A 20,143-nucleotide genomic window follows, 5' to 3' on the forward strand; every position below is an offset into this window, starting at 1 on the left:
GAATGAAGTTAGGGATAAAGGTATGTAAATGTTCTGCTTATAAAAATGTTTGTGTGACTATTTTGACCCCTTTATTTTGATCCATTCATCCATTTAAATTAGTGCCTATGGCATGGTTAGTTCACACATTTGGTTCACAAATGCCTTTGTGAGCTGTAACAAAGATCTAAATATAGAAAACCAGCCTACAATTTTTCAGCAAAAGTTGAACTAGAAATACAGATGCAAAATCTTGAAAATAACAGTAAGAAGTCATGTGTTTTCCTTCCGGTGATATCCACTGATAGGGGGATGATTCTGGGTCAGAGTTGAGATTAAGGGGAGCAGAGATTACACAGATGACAAAGAATTTGTGGATTAAAACAGATTAAAACAGGGCTCACTGTATCAGTGACAATAGGCAGAAGGTGACACACTTCCTCCTCTTAAACCTCTGCTCACACTCACACTGACCTTCAGTCTCTCTTTGAGGAATCACAGTGAATCATCGCAGTCCATGTCAGAGCAGCCACACTCATGATAAATGTGAAACAGATTTCATTTCTCAGCAGTCAGACGTGTTCATGCACCATTCAGGAAAGTATAACAAAGACTTTCTGGGTTTTAAAAAAGATGATGTATTGTAATGTCCATGTGTGACCACTAGAGGGTAGAGTGAGCCTGGAGAACACATGATAAACCCTCATAAGGTTTACTGTTGTACATGCATGGTTGGTGAGGGAGGTAGGGGTGGTGAGAGAGCTTTTAAAATGTTTCAACATATACAGTAAGAAGAACTCACCCTCCTGAATGTTTTACCCTTTTATTGATTTTATGAACCAGTCATCGTCAATATAATTTGGCCCTTTGGACCATTAAAAAAAAAAAAAAAGGAAAAAAAAACCCTGAGTGAATGTGTCTCAAGTGATTGTAGTATAAAGACACCTGTATCTGGAAGGTCCAGTCAGTGGTTAATCAGTATCCCTGGCTACCATTACACCATGAAGACAAAAGAACACTCTAAGCAACTCAGAGAAAAGCTGATTGAAAAGTATAGGTCAGGGGATGGATACAAAAACATTGTCAAGGCTGTGAACATCCCCCAGAGTTCAGTTAAATCCATCATGAAGAAATGAAGGAATATGGCACATGTGTAAATCTGCCTTGATCAGGCCATCCTCACAAACTGAGTGAGCATGCAAGAAGGAGACTAGTAAGAGAGACCACCAAGACACCAATGACTACTCTGAAAGAGTTCCAAGCTTCAGCAGCAGAGATGGGAGAGACTCTGCAGAAAGCTTTATGGGAGAGTGGCAAAGAGAAAGACACTGTTGAAGAAAACTCAGATTCAATCTGGACTAGAGTTCACCAAAAGGCATGTGGGAGACTCCATGGTCAAGTGGAAGAAAGTTCTTTGGTCTGATGAGACCAAAGTGGAGCTTTTTGTCAGTCATACGAGATGCCAAACACACCATCCCCTCTGTGAAGCACAGCGGTGGCAGCATCATGCTGTGGGGATGCTTCTGAGCAGTTGGCCCCAGAAGGCTTGTACAGGTAGAGAGTAAAATGAATGCAGCAAAATGTAGGAAAATCCTGGAGGACAGTCTTCTTCAGTCTGCAGGAGAACATCTGGGGAGAAGATTTATTTCTAGCAATGACCAGAAGCATACAGAGAAAGCTACACAGAAATAGTTTAAAGACAACAAGGGGTATGTTCTTGTGCAACCTGACACAGCTTGGGCAGTTTTGCAAAGAATGGAGTAAAATTGCAGTGTCCAGATATGCAAGCTATTTTTGGGCAGCTTTTCGAGTTCTTTTAACAATTAATAATTATGTCAATTTCTCTAAAGGTGTTTCTTTTTAGTATTGAATATCAATAACTGATTCATTATAATGCATTTTAAACATGCTTAATATTACCACTTAAATGATGTTAACAAATGTATTCACACCTTGTTTAAAAGTCAACATTGAAACACTTCTAAAATACATTTAAACACATAAAAACACATCTAAGCATGCTGCCCAAGGGCATGATGGGAAAACTCAGCCTAATTACCCCCAGATTTGAAATGGCACACTTGTTGTTGTTTTAATATTTTGAAATGACCTCTGGGAGGATGGCAGAGCTCTCAATTGCTCTTTCACACTTTGCACAAAACTCCTGAAGGTTCTGTGATGAGTTTCCTGTGTGAATACAAACCGATGACTTTTTTCACCTTTACTCGACTGAGAATTTCCTGTCAGTCCCCTGAATAAATCGGGGTGGGTTGCATGTAAATGCAGTAGATAATATTCCAGATTTACTGCAAGCAAGGAGAGGTGGTAAGGTTTAAATCCTGACCAGTGTATGATATTATTCAAATGCACATCAGTGGTGTGATCACTGTGCACACAATGAAACTGCTTCACCAGTAAGTCCCTCTACACTATCTTTATGAATTCTGAACTCAAAGAACTGCAGGACGCATGAATATAGAGGCAAAACTGTCATTATATTGCTGTGTATCACATTCTGTTGCTTTTCCAGCCACCTCCATGACACACATTTGAAGTCACGCCTTGCCCCAGGAGCCCTGACCCCTCACATCTGAAAGTGAGATTTCCTGCTGTGAGTCATAAAGATTTCAGGGGCAGTCTGCCTGAAACTGAGGAATGGCTTTGGGCAATTTCCATTTTTTTAGTTTACATTGGTTCAATTTTACACATCAGTCCAACAAAACACCTAACACACCAACTAAATCATTTATTCCTCTTCTTCTTTAAATTAAACCAGAGTTGGTGCTTCCTACTAAAATGTACGAACCACCAAATGATCCCTAAAACCAGACCCAGCCCTCCCAAAACCCCCAGATCAATACCACTTCATTAACTATTGGACACAACCAGTGACAAAATCGATGGTTAACCAAGCTGACCTGCTATCTCTGTTGCTGGGTTTTTATTTAGGTCACTAGAGGGCTATTCTTATCCCTGTGTCATGTTTTACACATCACTGGTGATCCAATTGTGTCTCATCTATTTAGAACAAATTTAATTTAATCAGCATTAACCTGGGAGTCTTTAAAATGGAGGTCAGGAAGCAGCCAGGTGAGATGCAATCTGAATTAATATGTTGTTATATTTCTAGGTAGGTTTTAGAAATAGTTTTAGCAGCTAAAGTTAAAGATTTTGACTATTATTCATTAAGGCTTTAAAGTAATTAGATTTAAACTGAAAATAACCGCTAAGGTTTGACAGTTAGTTGTGATTTATTACACTTTAATAAAGCACATTTAAAATGAAATTATTTTGCATTTGAAGTAATTTTTTGGGTCCATGTTATCAATCTGGATAGGTTTTTCCCAGTGTGTTAGTTTTAGAATCAAATTCAATCAATAAATCAATAAACGAGTGCTGTGCTAGTGTGGTCTGAAACTATGACTTAGGGCTGGGAGACACTCTCAAAGTGTCTATTCTGTCAAATACACAGTTCAACACCGTTATTCAGACATATGAGACAAAGATTGAACTGTTTGGCCTAAATTTTGGGGATTTTGTCTAAGAAAACCAGGTACTGCTCATCTTCTGCACAACACCATCCCAACAGTGAAGCATAGTGGTGGCAGTATCATGCTGTAGGGGTGTTTGTCAGCAGCAGGGACTTGGAGACTGGTCAGGGTTGAGGGAAAGCTGAATGGAGTAAAGTACAGAGATATCCTGAGTGAAAACCTGGTCATCTGCATTTAGGACCTTGGACTGGGCCACACAGCCAAGACAACACAGGACTGTTTTAGGGACGACTCTGTGATTGCCCCAGCCAGAGCCCTGACTTGAACCCTATGCAACATCTCTGGAGCAAGGTTATTATAGTTTTGGATTTTTCATTAGTTTCTATTTCTATTTCGTTTTCACTTTCTGTGCTTGATTTCAGTTTAGTTTTTATTAGTTTTGACTGCTGTTTTTTTTAGTTTAGTTTCTATTTTGCCAAAATGCTTCGTCACAAATTAGTATTTTGTGGCCATGAATTAGTATTTCGTGCACACGTTATAGCTATATTGTGGCCAAAATTATTATTATTTTTTTTTTACCATGTCATGTCTGTGGCTCTGTAGAATACAACTCCAGACATAAAACTACCACTGTGTGAAGTCTTAACCAATCAGATCAGGCAATTTTACACTCCCCAGACTTAGGTGTAGGTGCCAGTCAGTATGGTTGTGCTAAAAACTATAACTAAGGATATTTTGTCTTTATTTTAATTTTTTTGTAGTTAGTTTTGTAAGCGCACTATACAGTTTTAGTTAGTTTTTGTTTTTTTTGGTAAAGCTTAGTTTTTATTTAGTTTCAGTTAACTAAAACGATTTTTGAATTTTAGTTTTAGTTATCTAGTTAGTTTTAGTTAACTATAATAACCTTGCTCTGGAGAGACCTAAAAATGTCTGTCCACTGATGCTCCCCATCCAACCTGACTGAACTTAAGAGGATTTGCAAAGAAGAATAGCAGAAAATCCCCCCGTCCAGGTGTGCAAAGTTTTCTGTTGTATTCAAAATGACTTGAGGCTGTAATTGCAGGAAAGGAGCTTTCACTAAGCATGAAAGTAAGGGTCTGAATACCTATGTCAGTGTGATATTTCATTTTTTCCCCCTTTTTTCACTGTGTCATAATGGGGTACTGAGTGAGAGAAAAAAGATTAATGAGAAAAAGAGTTTAAATGATTGTAGCATCAGGCTGTAACATACACTATATTGCCAAAAGTATTCACTCACCCATCCAAATAATTGAAATCAGGTGTTCCAATCACTTCCATGTCCACAGGTGTATAAACTCAAGCACCTAGGCATGCAGACTGTTACTACAAACATTTGTGAAAGAATGGCTTGCTCTCAGGAGCTCAGTGAATTCCAGCGTGGTACTGTGATAGGATGCCACAAGTGCAACAAGTGCAGTGGTGAAATTTCCTGGCTCCTAAATATTCCACAGTCAACTGTCAGTGGTATTATAACAACATGGAAGCGATTGGGAATGACAGCAACTCAGCCACAAAGTGGTAGGCCATGTAAAATGATGGAGCAGGGTCAGCAGATGCTGAAGCGCATAGTGCCCAGAGGTCACCAACTTCCTGCAGAGTCAATCACTACAGACCTCCAAACTTCATGTGGCCTTCAGATTAGCTGAAGAACGGTGCATAGAGAGCTTCATGGAACGGGTTTCCATGGCCGAGCAGCTGCATCCAAGCCATACATCACCAAGTGCAATGCAAAGCGTCAGATGCAGTGGTGTAAAGCATGCCGCCACTGGACTCTGGAGCAGTGGAGACGCGTTCTCTGGAGTGAATGGAATTGCGCTTCTCCATCTGGCAATCTGATGGACGAGTCTGGGTTTGGTGGCCGCCAGGAGAACGGTACTTGTCTGAATGCACTGTGCCAAGTGTAAAGTTTGGTGGAGGGGGGATTATGGTGTGGGCTTGTTTTTGGCCCCTTAGTCCCAGTGAAAGGAACTCTGAATGCTTCAGCATACCAAGAGATTTTGGACAATTCCATGCTCCCACCTTTGTGGGAACAGTTTGGGGATGGCCCCTTCCTGTTCCAACATGACTGTGCACCAGTGCACAAAGCAAGGTCCATAAAGACATGGATAAGAGAGTTTGGAGAGGATGAACTTGACTGTCCTGCACAGAGTCCTGATCTCAACCCGATAGAACACCTTTGGGATGAATTAGAGCGGAGACTGAGAGCCAGGCTTCTCATCCAACATCAGTGAGTGACCTCACAAATACGCTTCTGGAAGAATGGTCAAAAATTCCCATAAACACACTCCTAAACCTTGTGGAAAGCCTTCCCAGAAGAGCTGAAGCTGTTATAGCTGCAAAAGATGGACTGACGTCATACTAAACCCTATGGATTAAGAATGGGATGTCGCTTAAGTTCATATGCCAGTCAAGGCTGGTGAGCAAATTCTTTTGGCAATACAGTGTATGAAAATTGAAAAACATAAATGGAGTATGAATACTTCATTGAACCTCAGAGGGGGTATTCTGGAGGTCAAGGTTCACACATTAATGCTGACAGCCTTGGATATAACACTTTTGTGTTGCACAATAAAACAGTTAGCCCTCTGAGGAATCACATGGAAAATAAAAACAATAGATTGCTGGCAGAAATGACTTTGATTTTCACTGTTTTCATTAGAACCTAAATGAGAAGTTTGCCAGGATTTGTTGCCTCAAAATACCACATATCCAATCTGATTTGAGTGTTTAAGTCAAGGTTAGATCAAAATTTGTTCTCTCAATTCAATGTACAGCTTAATCTGCTTAAAGAAAGACAGCGGTGTCCCTACTACTTCAGAGAAACCCTCCTGATTTGATACAGTCCGTTCAGGTGTGGGATGTTTGGAGCTGTACCTGGTGTGAGGACTTCCTCGGTGCCCGTGTACGAGGAGAACACCTGTCCCATGAACTGCTGCTGCTGGTCCCTGTAGTTGTTCTGCAGGTAGTCCATCAGCATCACGTATCCGGCCTGCTGCATCGTCATCACCTCGCAGAACATCTCCAGCTGCAACGACACAACTAAATAACATCAGTGTCTGCATTCTTAAACAGGAAGTGGTTAAAAATAGATATGGTTATCCTTAGAACTACTCAAATCTGCAGCCTCATGCTTTTGCTTGGTTCTTTTATGGGTTTTTCAAACAATTTAATGGGGATTAAAGATCTGTTTGGGTCATTAGCTTTAGTATATGCATCTATACATTACAAACTGAAATGAAGCATGGAGCTATGAAATTATGATGTAACATGTTCTGGGAAGTGCTCCTGTCTGTGGAAGGATACTATTCAGCACTGATACAAACATGTCAGGAGTACATAATAGAAACCTGGTAGAAAAACAAACATGATAAAACACGTGTGAATGTCGCCTGCACTGAAATAACACACAGCATGTGATCTCTAAGAAGTGAAAGGGAGTGCAGGAGCCGTGACTCACGCAGTAATGGTTCTGTAACCTTCAGGCTTCCTGGGTACCTGCCCAGGTGAGTCACCACCCTGTTGTTACACAACACTCACACAGAGTCAACACTACACTAAGGGCCCATTAAAGCCTCCTGAAATTGTTAACGTTGTGACTTTAAAGCATCAAGTTCTGGCAGCTCAACCTGAGCTGGAATGTAGACCAGCTGAGACACGTCACTGGGGTCAGGAGGAACCTAGAATGGGACTGAATGTTTCTGTGATATCAAATAAAATACAAAAACAACAAATCAAGGCAGCAGCTGTCAAGCTACTTCCATGTTGTGCAATATTAAGTCACAGTTTTTGTGAGCGGAATCTGGGGGCCTTAAAAGAACAACAGTCTATGTTAACTAAGAAAATGGCTATTTCTTTTTAGCTGAGCAGTTACATTATCTGAAGAATTTCCTGCAGATTTTAAAGCCTCACTTCTGCCTTTCACAGCACTTCCTGGTTTACATGCGTGTGATGACATATGACGGCGTTTGTCTGAATGAACCTCTCACGCTGCCTTCTTGCAGGTCACTGGTCGCACTTGTTATAGTATCAGCATGGTCTTCTGCAAACATATGTATGCTCAAAAGTATCGGGCACACTTAGAGGATGAGACATCGATTGTAGCAAACGAACGGTCAGCTTTCAGAGGAAAAAAAGTGTCTATTTATTGTTATATTAGACAACACCGTCCAGCAACAGCTATTTCTGTTTTAAAGAAAGGTCTATCTATGTAGGGATCCTTTCTGCAGAGATGCCAAACATTTACAAGAATCAGAGTCTGACAGTGACAAAAAAAAGCAACTTTTGGTGAACCATGTTTAAAAATGCAGAATAACCCTTTAGTTGCCCTCACATGTTGAAGTATATGAACTCAGTCAGACTGACTTCTGACTGCTGTGCGCTCAGAGAGAGTCTAAAGGAAAATGTCGTCTGGCCACAGAAGGCGTCGACTCTTCTGTGGCAAAGTCTTTTGTGTGTGCCGCTCACGTGTCTGTACAGGTCTGTGTGTAAAAGTGTGTGAGGGAGAGCCCTGGAGCTGTGAGTGACTGACAGGCATACAGACGCAGTCATTACATCCAACTAATATCGACTCACAATAGATCTTTACGGTATTTAGGCTGAAACACAGTCACACGGCCACCGAGCTGACAGCCGGCCTCACCCTTCACTTGCATGTTTCCTGAGCTCTGGTATGATAATTCCTCCTTTCAGCTCTTTGAACGCGTCTCTAAAAGCTTGTTTACGGACATTTTCTGTTATTGTGTCACTCGTCTTTTCATCTTACACAAAAACTCTGACGCCTGCTTCTTAAAGGGACACACCGGTGTTAGGATGTGATTTGTAACCCTGCAGTATTTTTACTCACCACTGACTGATGTAAAACTCCTACCATCAGCTTTAAGATAAACTAGTTCTGTTATTTTTGCAAAAACTCCTTTAAAGACTTCTGAAACATCTCAGAGGGATGCAGTCTTATTCAGCTGCACTGCTTTGGTAGATTAAGAAATACTTAAATGATTTAAGCCCTTTTCCGCTGTCACCTGCTGTCATGATAAGATCTAAGGATGCCAATTGACCCTTATTAGCTCTCTGATTGGTCCACTGACCCTCACATCAGAGATCCCCTTATCATGGTGATCATTGCTGGGTTACTTCCAGTTAGATAAACTTCCACCCAGGGAAAGTTTTTCAGTGAAATTGTCACCTTAATTTGGTAAGTTTAACATTTTCATACCAACAATATGTGATGTTCTGATCATGTTAGGTAGCTGTAATTAGACCCGCCCACCAAATTGTGTGGGCTCCTAACAACTCAGAGAATGGGCCAATCCCAGTTGTGATTTATTTATAATGTCAGTGCATGTGTGTTGGCTCAGTAGCATTGGTGCTGGCATCCTGGCTAACAGTTACAGCATGTTGGATCTAAAAAGTATTTCAAGCTGTTATTGTGTTCTGATGTTGGAATCATTTATTCCTACTACTTTTAAACCCATTTTACATCCATTATTACTGCATCTTTTTTACACCTTTCACCCATTTTCTGCCAATAATATAGAACTTTTTTGTGCCACTATTGTCATTCTAAGCCCCTTTTCACCAATTTTTGCCACTTATTTTGCCACATCCCATCTGTATTTTTACCTATTTATGCCACTTTTATGCCACTTTTTGCCACTTTTTACCCATTTTTGTCAGTTTTTTCTGCTTCCACCCATTTTCTATTTGACCCTTTTTGCCTATTTAAGCTGCCTTTTGTCATTCTTGCTCATTCTTGCCATTTTCTGCCACAGTATGCCTGTATTTTTGCCTTTCTATGCTACTTTAATGTCACTTTCTGCCATTTTTAACCCAATCTTTGCTTATTTTTGCCCATTTTTTGCTGTTCTTTTTGCAACTTCCTGCGTTTTCAAGTGGCCTTATGTCTGTTGCCCATTTTTGCTGCTTTTGGCCCATTTTTGCACCTCTTTGTCAAGTTTTGCTTATTTCTGCTACTTTGTTTTACCCCCTTTTCCAATTTTTAACCAATTTTTGCCACTTTTTTAATTTTTAATGATTTATGCCACTTCCTGCTTTTAGTGTAACTAAAAAAATTTGCCAATTTTTTGCATTTTTTTTTTTGCCATTTCTTTTGAGTCATAACCCTTTTTTCCCTGTTTTTTTGCCACTTTTAACCAATTTTGGACTCTTTATCCCTTTTTATACCACTTCAACCCATTTATGCCATTTTCCTTTTGCAACTTTATTGCCACTTTTTGCCCAGTTTTGCAACTTTTAACCAATTTTTGCCACTTTGTCCCATTTTTAATGAATAATGTCACTTTTTGTTTGTTTTCCCCCTATTTTTGGCAATTTTTTTTTTTTTTTGGCCAAATTTTGAACATCTTTGCATTATTTTATGCCAATTCTTTTGCAACCTAACCCCATTTATGCCATTTTATTGCCAGTACTAACAAATTTTCAAAACTTTTTTTCTCTTTTTATACCACTTTCAACCCATTTATGCCATTTTCTTGTTGCAACTTTTTGCCTATTTAATCTGCCTTTTGTCATTCTTGTCCTTTATTGCCACTTTTTGCACATTTTTGGGCAATGTTAAACTAATTTATGCCACTTTGTCCCATTTGAAAGATTTATGCCACTTTTTGCTGCTTTTTGCCTATTTTTGCCACTTTTCAATAATTTTTTTGCCTATTTCATTCATGCCATTTTCTTTTTTCAACTTTTTGCCTATTTCATTTGCTTTTTGTCATTCTTGGCCTTTTGAGCCACTTTTTGCCAATTTGTGCTACTAATTTTCCACTTTTTGCCCAGTTTTGCAACTTTTGACCCATTTTGCCACTTTACAACTGCAACTTCTTTTTGCCACTGTTTTCCATTTGTGCATTTTTAGCCACACTTCACAATTATTCTATTCTTTCTGAAAAAGTTGTCTCAGTTTCTTGCATCCTAACATTAGTGCACACTATGGCCTATATGAAGTGTCACATTAGTTTTCTAATGCTTAAATGTTATATGCCCATCCACACTGTTAACATCACAAATAAAAGGGTAATTTTGAAAAAGGATTTATATTACAACAGCATAAATGCATACAATTCATTGTTGTTGCTGTGATGACAGTGGTCACTATTCAGGTTAAAAGGTAAATATCGTCATCACAGCCTAACTGTACAGTGAACCATGATTGTCCTGTCCTCCATGGGCCCCAAGTTTGGCTGGGCCCCAGAAAGCTCTCCTCTTTATCCCCCTTGTGGGCGACCTTGGCTATAATCTTACTTAAAGTGTGACTAATACCTAAACTGCGTTATCCCACCCCTCACCTGTTCATCAGAGATGGTCACAGTGTTCTTAAAGACGATCCACTCCACGGTCTCAGTGCAGGGCGGCGTGGTCAAAGAGCCGTTGTAGATGAAATATTTGTCTGTGGAGTTTGGCAGGAGGCCTTGTGGTGTGAAAGGTAAAACCTCAGCACTTTTTCCTGGATGACAAAAACAGACAGTATCATTTAGCACCACAGAAGAAGAATCAGTCAAAGAGTCCAAAGAAGAGAGTGCCATACCATATCTGCTAACGCTGTTCATGGCGTCGATGATGGCGGCGTAGTTCATGTTGTCTTCAGTGCTTGTCTGTGAAGACAAAAAAGGGAAACTGTCATAATTAAATAGCTGCGTAGTAGATAAATATCTCAGTACAAACTAAATTTTATCAACATAACCAGGATTTAGACCAAACCACTCCATCCTTCAAGCCCTAAGCTACAATTTTGTCTCACCTGGACTTATTGTCTTAAAAAGCTTGAGAACCCTGTGGTGCACAGTCAAGCTTTAAAGGTTCTTTTTTTCAGACCAACCTAGTCTTTAAGAATATTTGTTCTGCTGTAATGCCATTCAAACTTTGATGGAACAAATGACCTCTGCATGCAAAGGGAGCTGAGGGTCTTCCAGGATGGCCTTTGCCTTCTGAGTGGACCTCACTTGAAAAACACTTGGTGGATAGCATTAGCCGCTAGAGGCAGAAATGATGGGAACTGGGTTAAAAATGGACAAAAACAACATTCAATATTGTAGTTAGTTGTATGGATTTAATCTTTAAAGACCTCAGGAAGTCACTCAAGTTGCAGGCCTGCTAGAAAAGCCCCAGTAAGGGCTATGAAGGCTTGGATAGCAACATTAGAATGGCACAACAGCAGGCTGAAGGAGCAGAAAAAAGGAAGTGGCTGTGATTTATGGTTCAAAAGCTATTTGGTTTTAGAACAGATATGACAATGTCAGTCTCAGAGGATTAAGATATATGCGATAGGTTTTACTTGTAACACAGTACAATGGTTCAGGTGTGCCCCAGGGTTCAATATCAGGTCCACTTCTCTTCTCCATTACTGTTAACAATTTGCCTTCAACCTTTCAATAGTTTCATAATCGACTTTATGCAGATGACACTGTCCTATACACACCTAAACGTGATTTATTACAAATACAAGATTCACTGACTTGTTGGTTATTTTGGCCGCTAAAGTCGTCCATAACCTTTTCTTTATGTATCCTACTGAGCACGCAGAACATCACTTCACATTCCTACATCCTGTCTACTAACAGTTTTGCTAATTATTTCTCAAATAACGTCTAAGGCCCCATCCACACAGAGATGAATTCAGGAGAAAACGCAGACGTTTTTTGTATATCGGCATTTCATCCCCAAGAAAACAGTTTTGGGTGACTGTAAACGATACTTTTTGAAATGGGGTCCCAGAGCGCACAAATCTGAAATGACTACTGTTTTGTCTCCGTGTGGACGTCTATCCGCATCTTTCTTGAAACGATTACGTCACACATAGCGTAGCTCCCTTAAGACACCTGCGTGGGTCCGGCCAAAACAACAATGGCGGATTACAGGGTTGTGTTCATGCTACAGAAGCTACTGAACTTGTTATGGCTTTTACAGCAAAATTCGATGTTCCTTTACCACCACCGTGAAACGCATACACCATAATCCAACGTGGAGAACAACCAGAAGGGCATATAGAAGAAAGTTTTTGTCAGTTTTCTGTAATCTTCTTCTCTCTTTTGGTGCATTTCCAAGGCAGCAATACAGCACCATATACAGGCTTGGCATATGCACTACAGCGTTTTCAGTGGTTCTGTGCTTACGTGGATATTTCCTAAAATGATCCCGTCTTTACAGAAAACTTTTTCAAAACGAAACAGCAATATATCGTTTTCGTCTCCATGTGGACAAGGCCTAAGTGAGAAAGAAAAAGCAAACATATATTCATCCGCTCTTATGTAACTACATTTGAGTGTGTGAACAACACTGCAACTATGCTGCCTGGCCAAAAAAAAAAGTCACCACCAAAAAAAGGTCACACACTCTAATATTTTGTTGGACCGCCTTTAGCTTTCATTACAGCATGCATTCGCTGTGGCATTGTTTCGATAAGCTTCTGCAGTGTCACAAGATTTATTTCCATCCAGTGTTGCATTAATTTCTCACCAAGATCTTGTATTGATGATGGGAGAGTCTTACCACTGCACAAAGCCTTCTCCAGCACATCCCAAAGATTGTAAATGGGGTTAAGGTCTGGACTCTGTGGTGGCCAATCCATGTGTGAAAATGATGTCTCATGTTCCCTGATCCACTCTTTCACAATTTGAGCCCGATGAATCCTGGCATTGTCATCTTGGAATATGCCCGTGCCATTAGGGAAGAAAAAATCCATTGATGGAATAACCTGGTCATTCAGTATATTCAGGTAGTCAACTGACCTCATTCTTTGGGCACATAATGTTGCTGAACCTAGACCTGACCAACCCTGACCATAGCACTGCCCCCACAGGCTTGTACAGTAGGCACTAGGCATGATGGGTGCATCACTTCACTTGTCTCTCTTCTTACCCTGATGCGCCCATCACTCTGGAACAGGGTAAATCTGGACTCATCAGACCACATGACCTTCTTCCATTCCTCCAGAGTCCAATCTTTATGCTCCCTAGCAAACTGAAGCCTTTTTTTGCGGTTAGCCTTACTGATTAGAGGTTTTGACCCTTCTTAAACAGACTTTTTTCCACGACCACAGGATGTGTCTTTCGACATGGTTGTTTAAGAAATGAAAAGTTACTCATTGCATCAGCTGGGGTTAAATAACTTGTTGCCAGCTGAAAGATAATCACTCATGCAGTAATTATCCAATAGGAGGCCCGCACCTATTTGCTTAGTTAAATCCAGGTGGCGACTTATTTTTTTTGGCCAAGCAGTGTATAAATCACTTCCAGTCCACCCGTCATGAACATCCCTTTACTTTGAATGAAACATGCGGAGGCATGCACTCTGGTGCCAGGTTTGTGCATGTGTGAAAGAAAAGTGCTTGGTTGGACTTGCTCCTTGCATAATGTGGTTTTAAGACATGTGTGCTTATACTGCAGAGAACAGAATTAAAAACAGGATACCTCCCAATCCTACTAACCACGACTTACTTTGTGTCAGTCTGGCCTCACTATAGCTCACTGACCACCTTTGATAGGTTAATCTAATTCACCTGGACTCCAGCCTGCAAATGCAAGCACCATTTACTCTGGTAATAGAGAATTAGCTCCAGTTGCATCCGTGTATTTTGGTTTATAGTAAAATAAAAATGGAGTGGTGCCATGCGGATTCCTGGATATTGGCTCTAACGGTGATCTGACTGACTGGAAGTAAACTTCAGTGGGAGTAGAAGCAGACTGAAATGTCAGGTACAAACACTAAGGTGGGCGTTCAGCGACTAAACCAGTCTGACAGGAGATCAACACCAGCACCTTTAGTCTACGCACATAAATATCACTGACAGGCAGAGTTTAAGGTAGAAGTTCGTCTATCATCTCGGAGAGAAATCAGCTCTACAAAGGGGCATCGTGGTACAACTTTGGGGTATTTATAATCCACAAAAAGACAGCTGAAAGGGAAATAAGGGAATTAAATATTCAAGACCCTTAGACCTGGTTTGACCAGGACTTTACAGTCAAATAACGTTCACCTTCAGAGCCCTCAGAATCTCTTCAACATGATTTTTGGATGTTAAAAACCTCAGAATAATAGCCTGCTAACAGCTGGCAGAGCACAAAAAACTTCATCTACAAGCCATTTATGTGTTGGGTGGTAGTTTTCCCACTCTGCTCTCTACCCCAAAAGAGAGAGTGAGAGAGAGAGAGAGAGAGAGCCTGCAGCTTCACATCAGAAGTTTTCTGAGTTTTGTTCCAACATGGCCCCTATCGGTTCAAACACGCCAAACTGGCCCCAGGCAAAACGACTGCACAAAGCAGAGCTCAAAGTATGCATGATGCTCCGGTACGACCCTGGCACTGAACATGAGAAGGCAGACAGAAGTTCAGCCGTGATCCTTCGCCAAAATACGAATCTGGCTGTTCAAACACAGAGCTCTCACCGAGGTTTCTACTACAGCATGATGCAGAGACTCTTTGGTTTATTCCCCTAGTCTAACGCTCTTCATCTTTAGTAGGCTTTTATACAGTCTATACGTATTACTCACACTTTTTCCAAAAATGTTGGGACACTGTCAAAACATAATGCAGTGATTTGCAAATACTTTTCAACCTACATTCAACCGAATAAGGAAAAATACAAGAAAATCTAATTCTTAAACTGACAACTTCATTGCTTTCATTTAACTATACACAAATTTGGATTTTATTTCCACAGCATGTTCCAATAAAGTTGGGACAGGAGCATGAAAAGGCTAGCAAAGTTGTTGACACTCCCAAACACCTGGAATGTTCCACATGTAAGTAGGCTTACGGTAACTGGCAGTGTTAATTTTGGCAGCTATTTTTAATTTTAGTCAAATTTTAATCTTTCAATGAAATGTATTTAAGTTTTAGTCAAATTTTAGTCATTTCTGTTCTTTTTAGTTTTAGTCTAGCTTTAGTCAATGAAAACTCAAAACATTTTAGTCTAGTTTTAGTCCATTAAAGTCCTCACATTTTAGTCTTTCCTTTAGTTCAAGCATTTATATTCTTGGCTAAATCTGGTACCAAATCATGGTAGTATGTTCTATGCACTCTGCCAAACCTGGGGTCCCTGCTTTCTACAGCTGAGAGAAAGGAGAACTCCAGATGCTTTGTACTTAGACACATCTACTAACAATTGAGAAATAACAAGCATTTTGAATGTCTGACGAAAACTTAGCGACATTTTAGTCATCTTGACAAAAACTAAACTTAGTTTTTGTCTGTTTTAGTCATCACAGCTCTATTTTAGTCTAGTTTTTGTCATGGAAATAAAGGCTGTCGAAGAAAGTTTTAGTCATAGTTTCAGTCGACCAAATTAACACTGGTAGCTGGTGATAGTAGTGTGTTTGGGTATAAGAACAGCATCCCTGAAAAAGATTCAGTTGTTCAATGGCAATCATGGTGCCAGGTTCTCCACTTTGTAGAAGACTAAGTGGGAAAACAGTCCAACAGTTTATGAACAACGTTTCTCAATGTGCAGCTACGAGGATTTGAGAGATTTTCCCGTCTACAGTCCATTACATTATGAAAAGATTCAAAGAATCTGGAGAAATCTCTGCATGTAAAAGGCAAGGAAACTAACAATGAATGGTGATGAACTTTGACCCCTCAGGCAGTACTGCATTAAAAACCATTCCTCATTCTGTGAGGGATATTACAGCGTGGGCTTAGAAACATTTCAGAAACCAATGTCATTTAACACAGAACATCTGCATCTAATGTAAGTCTAATGTAAGACTCTATTACCCAGTGCAACAGCCATATATCAACAACATCCAGAAGCCCCGCCCACTTCTCTGGGCCAGAGCTCATCAAAGGTAGACTAACCTGAAGTGGAATCTTTTTTGGTAATAATCATGAAGTCCTCGGGGTTAAAGAGGAAAAGGACCACCCAGATTGTTATCAACACAAAGCCTTAAAGCCAGTATCTGTGATGGTACTGATGTGTATTAGTGCCCTTGGCACAGGTCACTTATACATCTGTGAGGGCACCATTAATACTCAGAGGTCCATAGAGGTTTATAGTCTTTATCAGGGACATCCGCGCTTATTTCAGGGAGACAGTGCTAATTCTGCACATTACAACAGCATGGCTTCACAGTAAAAGAGGGCAGGGCCTAAACTGGCCCACATACAGTTCAAAACCTTTCTCCAAATGACAATGTGCGGCCCATCATGAAGCATAAAATAAAACATCACAATTTGGTTTCACTGGATTTACATTGCTGATGCACTTTAAAGTTATGAGGTTTAAACGTTAATCTATTTAAACAGTTAGTTTTGGTAAAAGATCAACTTTGATGGTTCAGCAGAAGTCTTGTTCAGCTTATTTACTCTCTTCTGACATGTCTCTCCTCTCTTTCTCTGCATCTCTTTTTTCTTCCTTTCTGCATCTATCCTCCTCTTGTTTAACTAACCTCCTGTCTTTCACAGCTTTTCTCTTTCTGCACCTCTCTCATTTTTCTGCACCCCACCTTTCCTTCTGCAGTCCAACACAGCTTCACCAGATGGCTGTTTACTGTTTTCTATGAGTCTTGTTCTACTCAAGGTCTGGCTCTCCTGGTGGAAGGAAGGCCGTCTTTGCCGTTGTAACTTTGCAAAATGTTGCTTGGTGCTGAGCTTATGGAGGACTGGTGTTGGTATTTACATAAAAGATGAAATAAATAATATAACAGACATGATGGTCTAGACTTGCTCTTTTTGTAAAGTGCATTAATAACACTTTCAAATTGGTGTCATACAAAAAAGACTCAGTACTTCCTCTGCTTGTCTTGTCTGTTGTTGTTTAATCCCTTTAATGAATGTTTTTACATTTTAATGCTCTGGTTTGAGTTACAGAGAGGCCAATGAAAGATGAGCCTGTAAAGCGATCACTGCTATCTCTGATCATTGACCTTGTAGAGCATGCTCACCTCAAACATTACTGCCAGAGCTGTGATTCTTCCTCCAGCCTTGATGGTTTCATCTAAAGAGCCAAAGCGATGAGCCTCGTAGCAGTAGATCTGCATCTGTGGGAGAAAACGCAAATACGTTACCCACGGAAGGAGAAGAGGCCAGTTCACTTACATGCACAGTGATCCAGATTAGGCTGGCATGCCACTTTTTAACATCTTTTCTCCCTCATCAAGAGTCACTCGTAGTCTGGGGTTTTTAAGTATGTCTGTCTTGCTTACAGGAAGTTGTGATTAGTTAAGAGAAAATACATGTGAAAAATAACCATTTTCTAAACCCATCTGACCTCTAGAGGGTATTTGACTCCATCCAGGCTGTGTTCTGAGCCCTCTGAGGAGGCGTTACAGCGCCCCCAGTGGAAGGTGATTCGTCCAATCTTGAATTTTGACCGCAGACCTCCACCGCTGATGTAGAACTCCCCATCCACATTAACCGCCACTGAAAACAAAGAACAGACATCTGAATACTAGAGAAAGCAATTCATGGAGGAATCATGTCCGCCATATGAGATTCATCCATAAAAGAAAAACACTGGGTAGTATTAAGGAGGGGGAACCGATGTTATTTTAGGTCTGATTCTGATATTATTAGTGGTAGCTCATGTGACTACTGGAATGACAGCTAGACAATAGGACAGTGTTGTGACAGGGATGTCAAGTGAGACCTTGGAGAAGAAAAACAGAGCCAGAGGAGGCAAAGTACAAACTTTTACATCAGTTTTATTGGCTATTTATAAAATATCACACAGATACAGATAACCAGCCATCTGCCAGATACCAGGAGGCTGAATATGGGCTGAGCCCTACTGTTTAGTGGGATGGAGTACAGATTTTACTTAATATAGTCTTCAACTCAAAAGAGAAGAGCGGTAGAGTTTACTGGAGCTGAGCAGTGCATCTGATCCCTACTCCTTATCTTCTGTTATTATTTTGACTGAGAGCCCCCTGGTGGCCATATTTACATACTCTGCATTTAAACCCTAGAACTACTTTGACTCTTTAAACCAGTGTTACTCAACCAAAGAGCCAAACTGTTGAAAAATACCTTTGCAAGAGCCACAAGAGCAAAAACAGCTTTGGGTACAATAACAATAAGTTAAAGGTTGCAAAAATAGTCAAAAAGCAACAAAAATGGGTGAAAAGGGGAGAGAATGGAGAGGACAAGTGGAAAAGGGGTCAGAAAGTAGCAAAAAAGAGGTTATAGGTGACAAAATGGTCCAAATGTGGCAAAAAATGAGTGAAAAGTGACTAAAATGGGCAACAAGCAGTCAAGAGTGGCAAAAATGGGTAGAAAAGTAGGAAAAAGGTGGTATTTAATGGCAAAGGGTGGCTGAAATGGGTGAAAAGTGGTGAAAAGGGCAAAAATGGGATATAGTGGCAAAAAGAAGTGGCTAACACGGGCAAAAAAGAGGAAGCAATTGGTATTACATGGCAACAGGTGGCTTAAATGGGTGAAAAATGGCAACAAAAATGGTGAAAAAGGGCAAAAATGGGATAAAGTGGCAAAAATAAGTGGATAAAATGGACAAAAAGTAAAACAAGTGGTTTTTACTGACTTAAGGTAGCTTATATGGGTGAAAAGTAGGAGAAAATGGTGGAAAGGGGCAAAAATGAGATTAAGGTGGCAAAAAATGGGTTAAATGTTCCAAAAATGACAAAATGGGTTAAAAAAAAATTGGAAAAATGAGATATTTAATGGCAAAAGGTAGCTGGAATTGTCGAAAAGTGGTGAAAAAGGACAAAAATGGGATAAAGTGGCAAAAATAAGTGGATAAAATGGGAAAAACTAGGATGTTTTTTACGGACTCATGGTAGCTTATACTGGTGAAAATTGGGAGAAAAATGGTGAAAGGGGCAACAATGGGATAAAAGTGCCACAAATGGGTTAAAAGTTTCCAAAAAAGTGTCAAAATGGGTAAAGAAGTAGGAAAAAGGTGGTATTTAATGATGGTAGTTGGTGGTAATTAATGAAGAATGGTGAAAATTTGTAAAATGAGGGCAAAAAAGTTTCCCTTTTTAAGGTTTTCTGGGAGAATAATATTTAAAATCAAGACATAAAAGTGCCTCAAATAATCCCAAAAGAGCTACATGTTGCTCCAGAGCCACAGGTTGAGTATCACTGCTTTAAACACTCAAACCCAGCACAGCCCTACAGCTCATTGGAATAATTGACTATTAATGTAAAGAAGATCAAAGATGGCAGCCTTTACGTTTCATACTACTCACTAACACCTTTAATGGATGTCAAACAATAAATCAATCAACAGGGGCATCATCTCCACATCTGTCTTTGTCCTACATGACAAAGACCCCCTCGAGGATCGGAGCGCTCTTTGATGGTCTGATGAAGGAGGAGCATTAGACGCAGCTTTAATCATCTGAGCTAAGCTGTATGTCTCAGCCCACCACCTTAAAGCAAATGTTCTTTTGTTCAGATAAAATGCATTTTTCAAATAAACGCGCTGACAAATTTTAGTCAATGCAAAACCCTCGTCTTAAGCTTTCACCACTTGAGGGATTTTGGCTGGTTCTGTTGTTCTTTCTTTTTCATGTTCGTCCTCATTCATGTCTTTTTTTTGTCTTTGTGTGCTGCATGTTCCATTGTGCTTCCTTTAATCCAAGTCTAAAATGTAATTTCCCCCTCAAGAAAGGCAAATATTGACTCATCTCGTGGCTTATTCATTCCTGTTGAAAAGTTTGTTTGCTCGCACCGAGGCCTGAATCG

At 40.1% G+C, this 20,143-nt stretch overlaps 1 protein-coding gene across 5 annotated transcripts in view; it reads right to left on the bottom strand.

Annotated features, from left to right (window-relative positions):
• Positions 1–20,143, bottom strand: part of ptprz1a (protein tyrosine phosphatase receptor type Z1a) — a 138,630-nt gene that overhangs the window by 44,216 nt on the left and 74,271 nt on the right. For all 5 annotated transcript variants that reach the window (XM_041795733.1, XM_041795732.1, XM_041795731.1 and 2 more), the window contains exons 4-8: positions 17,706–17,857; positions 17,380–17,475; positions 11,029–11,095; positions 10,790–10,947; positions 6,366–6,516 (exon numbers count right to left, since the gene is read on the bottom strand). In XM_041795733.1, the coding sequence (XP_041651667.1) occupies positions 6,366–6,516; positions 10,790–10,947; positions 11,029–11,095; positions 17,380–17,475; positions 17,706–17,857 (624 nt within the window). The remainder of the gene's footprint in view (positions 1–6,365; positions 6,517–10,789; positions 10,948–11,028; positions 11,096–17,379; positions 17,476–17,705; positions 17,858–20,143) is intronic.

Source organism: Cheilinus undulatus, linkage group 9, assembly GCF_018320785.1.
Source record: "Cheilinus undulatus linkage group 9, ASM1832078v1, whole genome shotgun sequence".
Classification (NCBI taxonomy): Eukaryota; Metazoa; Chordata; class Actinopteri; order Labriformes; family Labridae; genus Cheilinus; species Cheilinus undulatus.